The sequence below is a fragment of the Excalfactoria chinensis genome, chromosome 1 (assembly GCF_039878825.1).
Source record: "Excalfactoria chinensis isolate bCotChi1 chromosome 1, bCotChi1.hap2, whole genome shotgun sequence".
Taxonomy (NCBI): domain Eukaryota; kingdom Metazoa; phylum Chordata; class Aves; order Galliformes; family Phasianidae; genus Excalfactoria; species Excalfactoria chinensis.
The window spans coordinates 122,864,825-122,876,839 of NC_092825.1; the positions used below are offsets into that span (position 1 = coordinate 122,864,825).

Consider the following 12,015-nt stretch of genomic DNA (forward strand, 5'->3'; position numbering starts at 1 on the left):
GCTTACTCTATTTTAATCTTGCCTTCAAACCACTGAGACACGTAAATGGTGTTGTCTCTGGCACAGCCCCAGCTCCACAACATCAACATTTCACGGAGCTGTGGCATCAACCTGTCAGAAGTGCTCAGAGCACCACTCACATTGAAGGAAGAACACAGAAGTGAGGCATACCCACATAAGGAAAATATGGCATTGTGGAAGGGGGGTCTGAGGTAAAAATACACAAGCCACTGATGTAAAAAGTACTGAGGAAAAAATGACCTCGGGCAATGCCACGCCATGTAACTTTGCATTAACAAGCACACCTAGAGCCTCACTGATGTGTCATGAAGATGGGCAAGGTCTCCATGCTTGGTACGAGGGTGGTGACACACTGGAACAGGTTGCCCAAGGAGGCTGTGGATGCCCCATCCCTGGAGGCATTCAAGGCCAGGCTGGATGTGGCTCTGGGCAGCCTGGTCTGGTGGTTGGTGACCCTGCACATAGCAGGGAGGTTGAAACTGGATGATCATTGCAGTCCTTTTCACTCAGGACATTTTATGATTCTATGGTCTGTAATCCCTTAGCAGTAACGCTAACAACAGCAACAGCACAGAAGCACAGCAGGACAAGTACTCTGTGTTCTATTCTCAATAGATTTAGCAGCTAAAATCCACAAGCAGGCGGGCAAGCGGCTCCACCCCCCGCGCGTTACCACAGCAACCGCTCGCCGCGTCTCCACCGGGACGGAGGAACTCTCGCGAGGTTTCGGCGAGCAGGGGCGGTGGGCGCGGGGTGGGCCGGAAGGCGGCGCAGATTTGAAGGTAGCGGCGGGCTGCGGCTCGTGGAGATGGTGAGAGCTGCTTGTGTCGTCTTCGGGTGTTTTGGTGCTGCTTGTCCGCTGTCGTGCCGTGCCACGTCATCCCGAGCACTGCTGACGGCTGCGTGGCCCTTGCACAGGGCCGAGCGTGCGGGCCAACGGCCGCAGGTGTGCCGTCGGAGGGCGGCTGCCCCGCGGCTCGCATATGGGGAGGGCCGGCCCCGCCGCGGGTTGTTGTGGGCGTAGGGGCGGGCCCAGCGGGCACGTTGGTTTGTTTGTGGAGTTAGCGGAGCGACGTGGCGACCGGTTGTGATGCTGTGTGTGGTGCTGGGTCTCAGAAGAAAACGTGTTTGCGGTGTGATGGGTAACTGAGCTTTTAAAAGTGCCAGTTCCATAAGTTGGCTGGTAGGGAGTTATAAAGCCCTGGGCAAAGGCTGAACCTTGGTGTGTTCAGGTGCTGGAGTGTGCTTGCTTCTCACGTTCAAGTGCTTCTGGTAGAGTGCTTGGAGTGCTGTGTGTGGATAAAATGGGCATAAATGTGAGGGCTTAAAACTTAAGTATTTCCATAAGCATCTGCCAGTGTGAACTATCAGATCTAATATAGTAAAAAATAAATAAAAATGGAGTAATCACAGGGTTTAACCTAGCTAGTCAGTAGGTAGTTTGACGGCAGAGATGGTAATGGTAATCTGGGATCACTTCTCAGTGTTAAGCCCCAGTGCTCTGGCTCCTTCAAGGGTATGTATTTTCTCAGGTGAATCACTGAGCTCAATCCTCATGTCACATAAAGGCAATAGGACTAGAGGTGATAGCCTTAAGTTGCCCCAGAGAAGGTTCAGTTTGGGTATTAAAGAAAGCATTCTCAGGAGGAGCGGTGCTGCAGTGGCACAGGCTGCCCAGGGAGGTGGTGCAGTCACCATCCCTGGAGGTGTTCCAGAGCCATGTGGATGTGGCACTGAGGGATGTGGTCAGTGGGCAGGGTGGGGGTGGGCTGATGGTTGGACTGAGTGATCTCAGAGGTCTTTTCCAACTCTCATGATTCTATGATTCTCTGTTGTTTCACACTGGCTTTAAAAAGTGCAAAAGTTAGTATCAAAATATTTCTGCTTGTGGACTACAAAGAAGCCCTGGGAAAGGATCTCTGGGAATCTGCTTGTACAGAGTTCATGTGACTTTCAGGGCAAAAACTGAGCCTTCGGCCTCATCTCTTGTCTGCAAGGATTGCTTCTTAAATGTTAGCCATGCTACCACCAAGGCTTTGCTTAAACACTTTGCTTATAGTCTCATAGTTATTATGAGGTGCAGCTATACTTTTGAAGGCTACTTGTTGCACCGAACATGCATTTTAAGATATATTCCTGTAGACATCTCTACTTGGGGAAGTCACACTGAAGATTTTCTTCTCAGTTGCTGTCATTCGTTAAACTATTTCCGTGCTTTAAACTATTTGCTGGATGTCATGGTTTTTTAACCTTTTTTCAATTTGGTTATTGGTATTCCATGCCATAACATCATGTAGTGCACTGAGAGTTAAAGACTTAACGTTCCAGTTCTGTGGACTGTCAATATGTCCAGGTACCTGGTTCTCAAAGGAGAACATCTGTATATGTTCCGGAAGACTTTCACTGTTCCATTTCTGTTTTCCCTTTTCCCTCCTTCTCTGCCCCTTTCCTTTTTTTGGGCCAGTAGATCTGTAGGCCTGCTGTCCCATCACAGACACAGATAGATGTAGAGATAACACCATGACGCTGGGCTTGACTAATGACTTATGCTTACAAAATGATTCTTTGCCATTGCAGTTGCATGCTGTTGTCTCTCTCCCCACACCTGCTGTATCCTGTGGAGAGACAAATATTAACACTTTTTTAAAGCTACAACATTAAATAAGAGTTTTTGTTTTTCTTAACAGGAACTTTTGATTCTGTGAGACACTGAAAGTGGAATAAACAGATAATTATCAAACCTTTATTTTGAATTTCTTGCAAGAAGGGAAACTTGCTAGAAAATGCCACCTGGGAAAGTTTTACAACCTGTACTGAAAATGAAGGTGGATGAACTCTTTCTATGCTGGCTGAGTCAGCCTACAACTCAGCTGATGCTAAAGGACTGCTTGAAAAGAATCAAGAATGAGAAGAAAACTGAAATTGGCAACGGAGATGCAGGAAGCTGTGAAAATGAGAGGTTCACAATTAAAAATTCCAATTCAAAGCAAAGCACATTAGGAGATATCAAGCTGCCTTTGATGCCTTTCACTCCTCCTCAGCTTTCTACTACTCTTCCATTAGCAACTTCAACCAGCCTAAGGAACGCATCTAATGTTAAAGGAACACGTAGATCTTCAGGAACTAGAGTAGTAAGTTTTGTTTCTTACTTATTACACCTATTTGTTGAAATGGAAGTGAATTTGTGCTCGTGGGTTGGGTGAGTTATGCAAGTGATGAGTTTCCCCAACAGGGGGTGTTGGGAGTGGAGCAAAGCAGCAGGGCAGAACGTGCAATATCAATGCTAGCACTAACGGTTAAGTGGCTTAATATTTCAAAAGACTGTCTCTGCTCCTTGCACATCTTTTGCTTTTTATAAGATGTGTGCATTTGACACAAAATGGAAAATGGATTGGTTTTATTTCCAATAATTTTTACGGAGTAGAAAGCATCTTAAAAATGCCATATCGTGTACTGCTGATTAATTTGGTATACCTGCCCTGGTTTTGAGCTACGATTTCAAATATCACGTAATATTAATCTGTCTTGCAGCCAACTTCTGTGTTCGCTTTGGTGGATAAAGCATATGTAAGGAAAGATCAGAATAAGCAATTATTCCCTTCTGAAGGATTACCATGTGTGATAAAGTTAAGGCTGGTATCGATATTCTTGTGTTTCTTAACAGGCATGGCATGAGCAAACAAGAAGTGGTGGAAAAGCTAGAAATCTCCCTGTAAAACAAAAGGAGGGAGGAAAAAAAGTTCTTTCAGCAATGTCCTTGTGTTTGTTGAACAGTGTCTAGCGTATGGGAGTGTGACAGTGGGTGTTGGTGGTGGGTTTTCTTTTTAAGAGTTGGAGAGTGAAAGAAATAAACTTAAAAGCCAAAGCTTAGACAGAAAGGCATTGGCCAGAGGGCAATGACTAACCAGGTATCATGCATGAAATATGTCTAATATTTAAACATTTAGCATTTTGTCAGACATGGTCACTTACAAAGGCTATTTAGTTTACAAAACATCTCTTGTTTATCATATTTTTTTTGTGAGAAGTAGCCTGAGACAGACATCAGTGCTTCAACTACTACACTTAGACTAATAAGCCCTCCCAGTATAGATGTAATTGTGAATAAATGTGAATCCCTGTGTTTGTTTGCAGCATTATTTTTATAAAATACTCCCTTGACTGCAATTATTCCTTGGTCTGATGATACCAGGCACTGTTGTTAGTACAAGACTCCAATTTGTCTCTACTGAATCTGCATATTAACAAAGTAATTGTTTTGGTACTGCATGGTACGCTCAATGCTTCCTTTCTAAGAAGGTCTTGATTTATAATAGACAATGTCTTCTATGCATGAAAGACATCCCTGCCACCAAACCTGATATTTTTCAGCCCAGTCTAATTTCTAGCCCTTTTAGTAAATTGTAAAAACAAAACTGGATAGAAAATGATCTGATTGATGAAATTAAACACTGCATATGCAGCCTGCATTATATCTAAGGACCTGTTAACAGAGGCATCCTGTTTCTGCTCTTGTATTATGAGTCTACATACTGGTAATTCATGTGCTCATTGCTCTTGACTACTCTCCTTATTTTGGTGCATTGTATAATCCATTGGCCAAACCTTATATTCTAGGGAAGCCATCTCAGTAGTAGTAGAATGGTTAGAGCCATCTCAGAGTAGAATGGTTAGAGCTGAGTATGACCAAATATCAGTTAATTCTAGTCTGTTCTTGGTGTTTATTGTGTGTGTATATACACCTGTATTTTTATACACTGAAGTGGCTGCTGTTTTGTGCTAAACCATTTAATCTGAGCTGTTTTCTTGGTTTTTGTTTGTTTGTTTGTTTTTTGTTAATATTCATTTTTCAAGTCTAGTTCAACAGCCTGGAGCCCATGCTTCTTAGATTCAAGACATTACACATAGCTTCTAAAACTTGCCTGCATCGTCCTTATCAAACAGGGATGTGTATTTGATGCATAATCTAGCCAGACAGCAAAGCATGATGGCTTATTGACATAATTTTTATTAGCTTATACCATCATATTTCCTGTTTTAGTAAAAATGAAGAGAGCTAGCCTCTTCAGTCTCTTCTTGTATCAGACAAAAGTGACCAAAGGGAGTTAGAAGCCACTGTTGTACTCAATGACTTCTTTGCCTGCTGTAATTTCTCTTTGTGCATGTTGGTTGATTGCTTTAAGTAGATATCATAAAGAAGAACTAGAAGGGATTCATAAAGATGCAACATGGCTTACTTAATTGGAATCATTTGCATAGTCCTGAGAAGGAACCTAAATGGGTAGGTTGTTTCTTTCCCAGGAGTTGGACATAGGGAAGTTTCCAAGCAATAAGGAAGTTATTTGAGGCTTTATTATTCAGCTTAATTGAATTTTCATATGAAGTGTTCCTAATCTTAAAGGCTTGTAAATTGTATTTGCAGCAAGCACTGGCTCTACAGATAGTGCCAAGAGTTGCATAACTACATATTCTGACGTGACTGTGGATTTTCTCATAGAAAGCAAAATGTACCCCTCTTCCTTCTTATGTGCTTATAAATTGCCCACTGCGGTGTCAAAAGTGGTGAATCTGGCTTTGTACATCTAATTATGGTTCACAAATTGAGCCACAACAGCTTTACCTATTTCATTTGAGATTAAGTAAATTTGAGGTCTTTGTCAGGCTTCTATGAATGGAAGACAGTGTTTCAAATAGCTTTTTTTTTTTTTTTAAAGAGAAATCTTGTTCTTCATCTCTATAAATACAATACAAATCTCTATTACTAAGTCCTATAAAATGCTAAACATTGTCATGCTTTACTCTGTGTGCCTGAGGGTGTTATTAGAAAACAGTTTTTTACATCCCAACATGAAGAGCTGGAGAGTTATTACCTTTAGGACCACATAAGTCAACTGAAGTGTCTTCTTATTGAAGCTTTTCTCACTGTATGTGGGAATTCTGATAATGCAGCATACAGGCAGTAAGTTCATTTTATCTACCTTTTCAGTGTCATTGAGCTGAATCACTCCATTCTGGGTAATGTTGCTGTATATCTCTTTCTATTGAAAGTTGAAACTCTTCTGAAGGACATAAGACAAAGAAGCTGATAACAGGAGAACTCAGGCCATAGCTAGGTAAACCAGACAGAACTCAGCAGTGAAAATTTGTCCTACTGTGTTTTGGTGCAAGTGAAAACAAAGTGTGGTTTGTTTAGGGGTTGGATTTTTGTTTGTTTGTTTGTTTTTTCCTCTCTTTGTTTGCTTGGTGTCTCTCACAGTGAGTTCAGTTTCTGGCCGCATCTATTGTGTGAGCATAGTAATTGCAAAGTTCTGGTAATGTGAAGGGCTTGACAGTGTTCAGTGTACTCCAGTTATGATTGTGATTTGTATATCCTTAATGTATTAAGATAAAAAGAAATCAGAAGCAGAGAGGGACCTCAACAATTCTCTTGAATGCTTTATGAGCATAACATTGTATGGAGGAAATTCTAGAGCTCTAACTTCTAAGCTTGAGGAATTGTTGCTGTAGTTTTCTTTCAACCTCTGTCTCTACTGTACATGGGTTTAACAGTGTTTCTGGCACACTAGATTATCTTAAACATGGAGGATGCACAATTGTATGCTGTTCATCACATTGTCAAAAATGCCAGGCCTCAAGGCCTAAAAGATGCCGCAGGCAAGATATTTAATCCAAACCAGCTGGTGTGCAAGGCATCTGGGGAAACAATTCACAGAATTTCCTATGGGCATTTTGAAAGGGAGGGGGAGGGGTGTGGAGAGATGTCGTATGATCTGAAGAAGTTCAAAGTTATTTTCCATTTCTCTGCAGGGGTGACCTTTGACATAAAGGTACTTCTTAAACAGGTTTTTGTATAGCTTTTTCTTGATGGAGCATACTGTTCTGCTTGTTATCCCTGTGACAGTTATTAAAGCTCATTATCCTATATTTATGACTTTTCTTTTTACTGTTGTTATATTGTAGTGTATAGCTTTTTCATCACTAACATTCCTATCAAATTTGTTTCCAATTAGTCTGATTCAAATGTAGTGGTGTTGCTAGAATCCATTTTAGCTTAAAGGGAAACTAAAACTATTTAACATTAAGACAAAGGTTTGAGTATACCAATGCTAAGAGTTGCTTATTAGAACAAATGAGCTCTTTGGATGTCATGAGCCTTAGATCTACACCCTTTAGATCAGTGGTGGGCTGCCTCCATGTTTTGCAGGTGTATGTGCTTTATGGTTTGGGGAAACCACCACTAATGACTGTCTTTGAATCTAGGCAGCTTTTCATTCTGGTGGGTACTGAACTTTGATGTCCGTCTTGACATTTCAAGTGGCTTGTCTTGTACCTTGTCTGCATCAGAATTGCTACCTAATAATATTAGAAACAATGTTAAGTACAAAGCCTGGGAGACATGAGTTGCATTAAGATTGTACACACTAGATTATGTATGGTCTAACATGTATGCTCCCTGACTCTGCATTAAGGAAATCTAGCATTAGATAGATGGGGGATGCTATCTCCCATCACTGCAGTGGTGAGGTGGTGGATTTGTTTTCCATCTCAAGCCTGTGACTTAAAAGCAGACTGTAAATAACCTGGTATCAAGCTGATGTAATTCTGGGATGATAACAGCGTGCAATAACAGTTGTCAGAACTAATGTTCACAGTAGAAGTCTTTCTATAGTGCCTATAAAGGAAGGATGGCCAGAAGTTCGTATTGAAGTTTGGCAAAGTGCAGCCATAGGTATTCCTAGGAAATTGTTACTAGTTTCAACTGTGGTTTAAAAAAAGAAAACAAAGCAGTCAACGTAAGCAGTACCAGTAATATGTTGTATATATTGTGGTGGTGATGTTCTTAAGCTTTACTGTACTGAATAGCATGGAACAGAAGAATCATTATCCTGATTGGAGAACTGATTCATTTTATGTGTAAATGACAAACAACAGTGAATAAATAATATTGTAGCTTTTTTGGTGCTGTCCTTTTAGATTTTTGAGAACCCTGCCACATGCCCTCTACTTGTTGTTGTCAGCGAGAAATGAGATTGAGGCCAAAAGTATGTATGAACTTCAGTACAAAACAATTAATGCAGTTCATCCTATGAACTAGATGGGCCTAGATAATGACTGCTCACAGCTGAAGGATTTGCACATGTAGCTGTCTTGAAAAATTGAAATTTAGGCAACCTAAATAGTTTCATTAACTGGAGAAAATACCTGTTAAGCACTCTGTGTTCTCTGCAGTCTACAAACAAATGTTAAATTTAATGTTTTAGTTGTGACATAATGCATAGGTAATTCCATTGTGTTGAGTTGATTTGTGTTGTCTTCTAGTTGACTGCAAGCTAATGATAGTTAGTAGTTAACAGCATTGGCAGTTAAGATTTGTGTTCTATCAGCAATGGATACAACTTAAATTTATGGCACATAAAGCTACCAGGCAATCAAATGATGTTTTCAGATGTGTGGTGGTACTTCACATTAGGTGTATCTCATTCCCTTAGCAGTCACTCTTCTATTTATTTAAAAGAAAAAAAAAAAAAGTCACAAAATCTACAGCTGCCCTTGTTTCTTGACTACAGGTACTTGCAGTGATAATGGGTTCTTGAGGCTGTTGGGTTGTGTCCTTAGTGCTGGGTTTCATTTCACATGAAACTAGCCTTATATATTTGATCCGTGTAGATCTTAACTAAAAACTTCGGCAGATTTCAGGCAACATATAAGATCAATTGGAAGTGTGCAGGGAGCTTTTCACAACATGTACAGGTATAAGAAAGCAATGATTACGCAGGGAGAACTTATGTGTGGATGATAAGGGAAAGACAGCAAAACTATCAGTAACATGTAAATAGGCCCACCATGCAGGGTCTTCATCTTGATGTTGACATCACCTTGACAAAACACGGTTTAAAGAGCTTATGGAACTGTTTGACTTGATCTATTTTTAGAATTCAGCAGCATCAGGAGAAATATTTCTAAACTATTCCCATAAGAGTTAGATGGGTGTTGATAATCAGTCTAATGTTAGTATTCATAAATGTACTTATTTTACAGCAAATACCTTTGTAAAAGTCTTCAGTTGTAACTTTGGAAACAAAAAGTTTTGAAATGCAAGACCTTTCATTTAGTTCCATATTACCTATTTAAAAAAACATTCTTATTCTCCTTGTTAACCAGTATAGTTTAATAGTTTCTATCATCTTTCCATTTCCTGCATGGTAGTATTAGGTTAAGAGCAGGTCTTTGTAGGAGTTCTATCAGAAATTCCACTATTAAGTTGTGACTTACTGTCTTACTGACTTTCTTGTAGAACAAGTGGGTCTGTATCTTAAGTTTCTTGATTTGTTATTTTTGCTTAAGGCCTTCGGGGAGGGAAATCCAAAGCAAAAACATTTGCAGGAATCTTTCTTGCAGCTGTCACTTACTCAAAATTGCTGTCTTGTGATTTCAGGGACTAAATTAGACAAGGCATTAGCTTGTGTTGCTTGCATTGAAACAGTGATTGTGCTTTCATAGACAAATCATTATAGTTTTGGAAAAAATGAATTTAAAGTTCAGTTGATGTGAAATGAAGTACTGAAAGTTAGTGCTGTGTTTAGTAAGTTGCCTGATAGTTGAAGATCATAAATCCACTGTTTTATTATATCAGGTTACTCTGTCAACTTGTGAAGTAAGGTAACAATTGGTAAACGTTACCAATCTCAAAATGAAGAGATTTTCAAAGTGGTACATGTGGCTTTGAAAAGCTGCATGATACGCAAATAAGACTCCATTATAAAAGTTTGTCTACTGATGGAAAATCCAAGTAGTATTCTTAATCAGCTTGACCCTTCATTTCAGTATATTCTTCAGTTCTGAAGCATACATTAGTGAAGTTACAAATGCACGAACTGTAGCTTCCTCTGTGGATATGCCCCATCAGCATCATGGTTCATCTGAAAAACAACATCCTATTAGAGCTGGTGTAACTTTAATTTGTATGAGCTGTAGGAGAGTTTTTTATTATACATATAATAGTTACCTTAGCAGCATCAATTTGGATGCACTTCTTTTCATGACTGAATGAATAGGATCATCTGAAGATTGTGAAGAGCAAATAGGTTCCACCTATAGGACACCATTCCAGCAACCTGTTTCCATTGAGACTCTGTTGCTATGCATGAGTAAATAACATAAAAACTGATAATGTTTTCCAAAGATGGTAAGAGATGGCAGAGAACATGAAAATTATTCTTAATAGTATATATATTATCCATTAACCTTTGGGCCCCATTTAGATTTTATCTAGTGTTGACACTTGCTGAAGTAAATCTGCCAGGTGCAGTTAGCAGTCTAATATGTTTTGTGCTATGTCTTTGGAGTCCAGGCAACGTAATCATAGCAAGGTAACACATATCTTATCTTGCTTCTAGTCTAACAACAGCCTGTGGCATGGTATACATACATGGCATTCTTCTAGTAATGTGCAGAGAATCTGATCAGATCATCCTTCCTGGTCTAGCAACATACATCTTCCATCTAATTTGTGTCATGCTGTTCACTGTGTTACCTCCTAAAAAAAAAGCTTGTACTTTCCACAGTTGTGGGAGAATTACATCCAAACATTGTTCTGTCAACCCTAGGGGTAATGGAAAATTTAAATAATCATTGCAGAAGGCATATGCATGCAAGTCATCCCTGTTTTTTTTTCATTGTTATTGTTTTTTTATTGTCTGTGTGTTCTGTGATGGAGACATTGCATCCTTCAAGGAAAAAAGCTCATCGAGATCCATGTTGACGTGAATAAAATTCCTACCACAACCAAAGGATCGGTTTCTTCCTGTGAAGGTAGATTTCTTAAGTACACAGTGACAATATTTAGCAGTTCAACACTGTAGCGTGCTGTACTCAGAAAGCAATCAATGACTTCATAGTAATCAGGTTGTATAGCTGATAGCTGACTATAAGCATTATGACTTGATTTCTTCTGTGGCCTGGATGCTGTAGACTTGACTCCCTTGTCTTTTGTCAGAGTACTGCTGGGTAAGCTGATTGGGCTCAGGGTCTTAATGACACCCTTAAAAAGATAGTTAGGGATGAGTAACAATACTTCATTATTCATCTCAGGAGTGCATCATCCTCTTGTTCTTTTCTCAGACCGAACAGTTTGAAATGGGTGGATGCTAGCAAGAAGCAACTTCAGATAAGGGTCTGAAGAACATCAGTTCCGTTAGTGTGAGAATAAGTTTCGACTTTGTGTCCTTATTTCATAATAGTGCCATAGGTTTTAGTCAGTGAGAATAAAAACTGACGCTTATGAATTCAGTATTGAAGCAATTAGCCTCAGTAGGTTCTCCCCAACCCTGAGTGGATCAGCTTGTCAACAGACAGTCTTGATTGCTTATGCAGTTACATGGATGAAAAACAGGATTTTCTGTGCTGTGTTCTGTTTGTTCTTGTGACATTTCTAGAGAATGGAAAAATACATTTTATCTGTCTAAAATTCACAATCGGTAAATCTGGCTTCACTTTCCTGATAGGAGAATATTTTGGTCATTGCTCCTAGAATCCTAGAATGGTTTGGGTTGGAAGGGACCTTTAAGATCACCTAGTTCCAACCCCCTGCTATAGTTATGGACACCTCCCACTAGACCAGGTTGCTCACAGCCCCATTCAGCCTGGCCTTGCGTGCTTCCTGGAAGGGGGCCATTAAGTTCCTCTCCTCATAATAGAGTAAAATAACCCACCCCAGTATGTGGCCAACTGAGGCATTCCCTCATTCCTACAAAGAAGGTTTCCCTTACAAAAGCGACTTCAAAGACTTGAGAGGGAGTCTAGAATTCTGTCCAAGCAGAAGTATTCTTCAGTCATTTATTTAGTCTCCTTTTTGCTTGAAGTTGCTGTGTAATACTATTAAGCAGAAAGGTACAGCAGATGCTACTGAGCCTGTGTTAGCTGTGTTTTCTCACCCTGTCCACGATAAAATCTAATCTGTCTGAAATTTATGTCATTTTTTTGATCTTTACCCTC

General features: G+C 40.0%; 1 protein-coding gene across 4 annotated transcripts in view; it reads left to right on the forward strand.

The window, feature by feature from the left end:
- The first annotated feature begins 751 nt into the window (after positions 1 to 751).
- The window catches only part of PPP2R3B (protein phosphatase 2 regulatory subunit B''beta), a 46,666-nt gene continuing 35,402 nt past the window's right edge, over positions 752 to 12,015 (forward strand). For 2 of the 4 annotated variants that reach the window (XM_072356833.1, XM_072356859.1), the window contains exons 1-2: positions 752 to 832; positions 2,709 to 3,152. In XM_072356833.1, the coding sequence (XP_072212934.1) occupies positions 2,805 to 3,152 (348 nt within the window). In that variant the 5' untranslated portion in view covers positions 752 to 832; positions 2,709 to 2,804. The other 2 variants (XM_072356841.1, XM_072356851.1) reach the window with 2 other exon arrangements.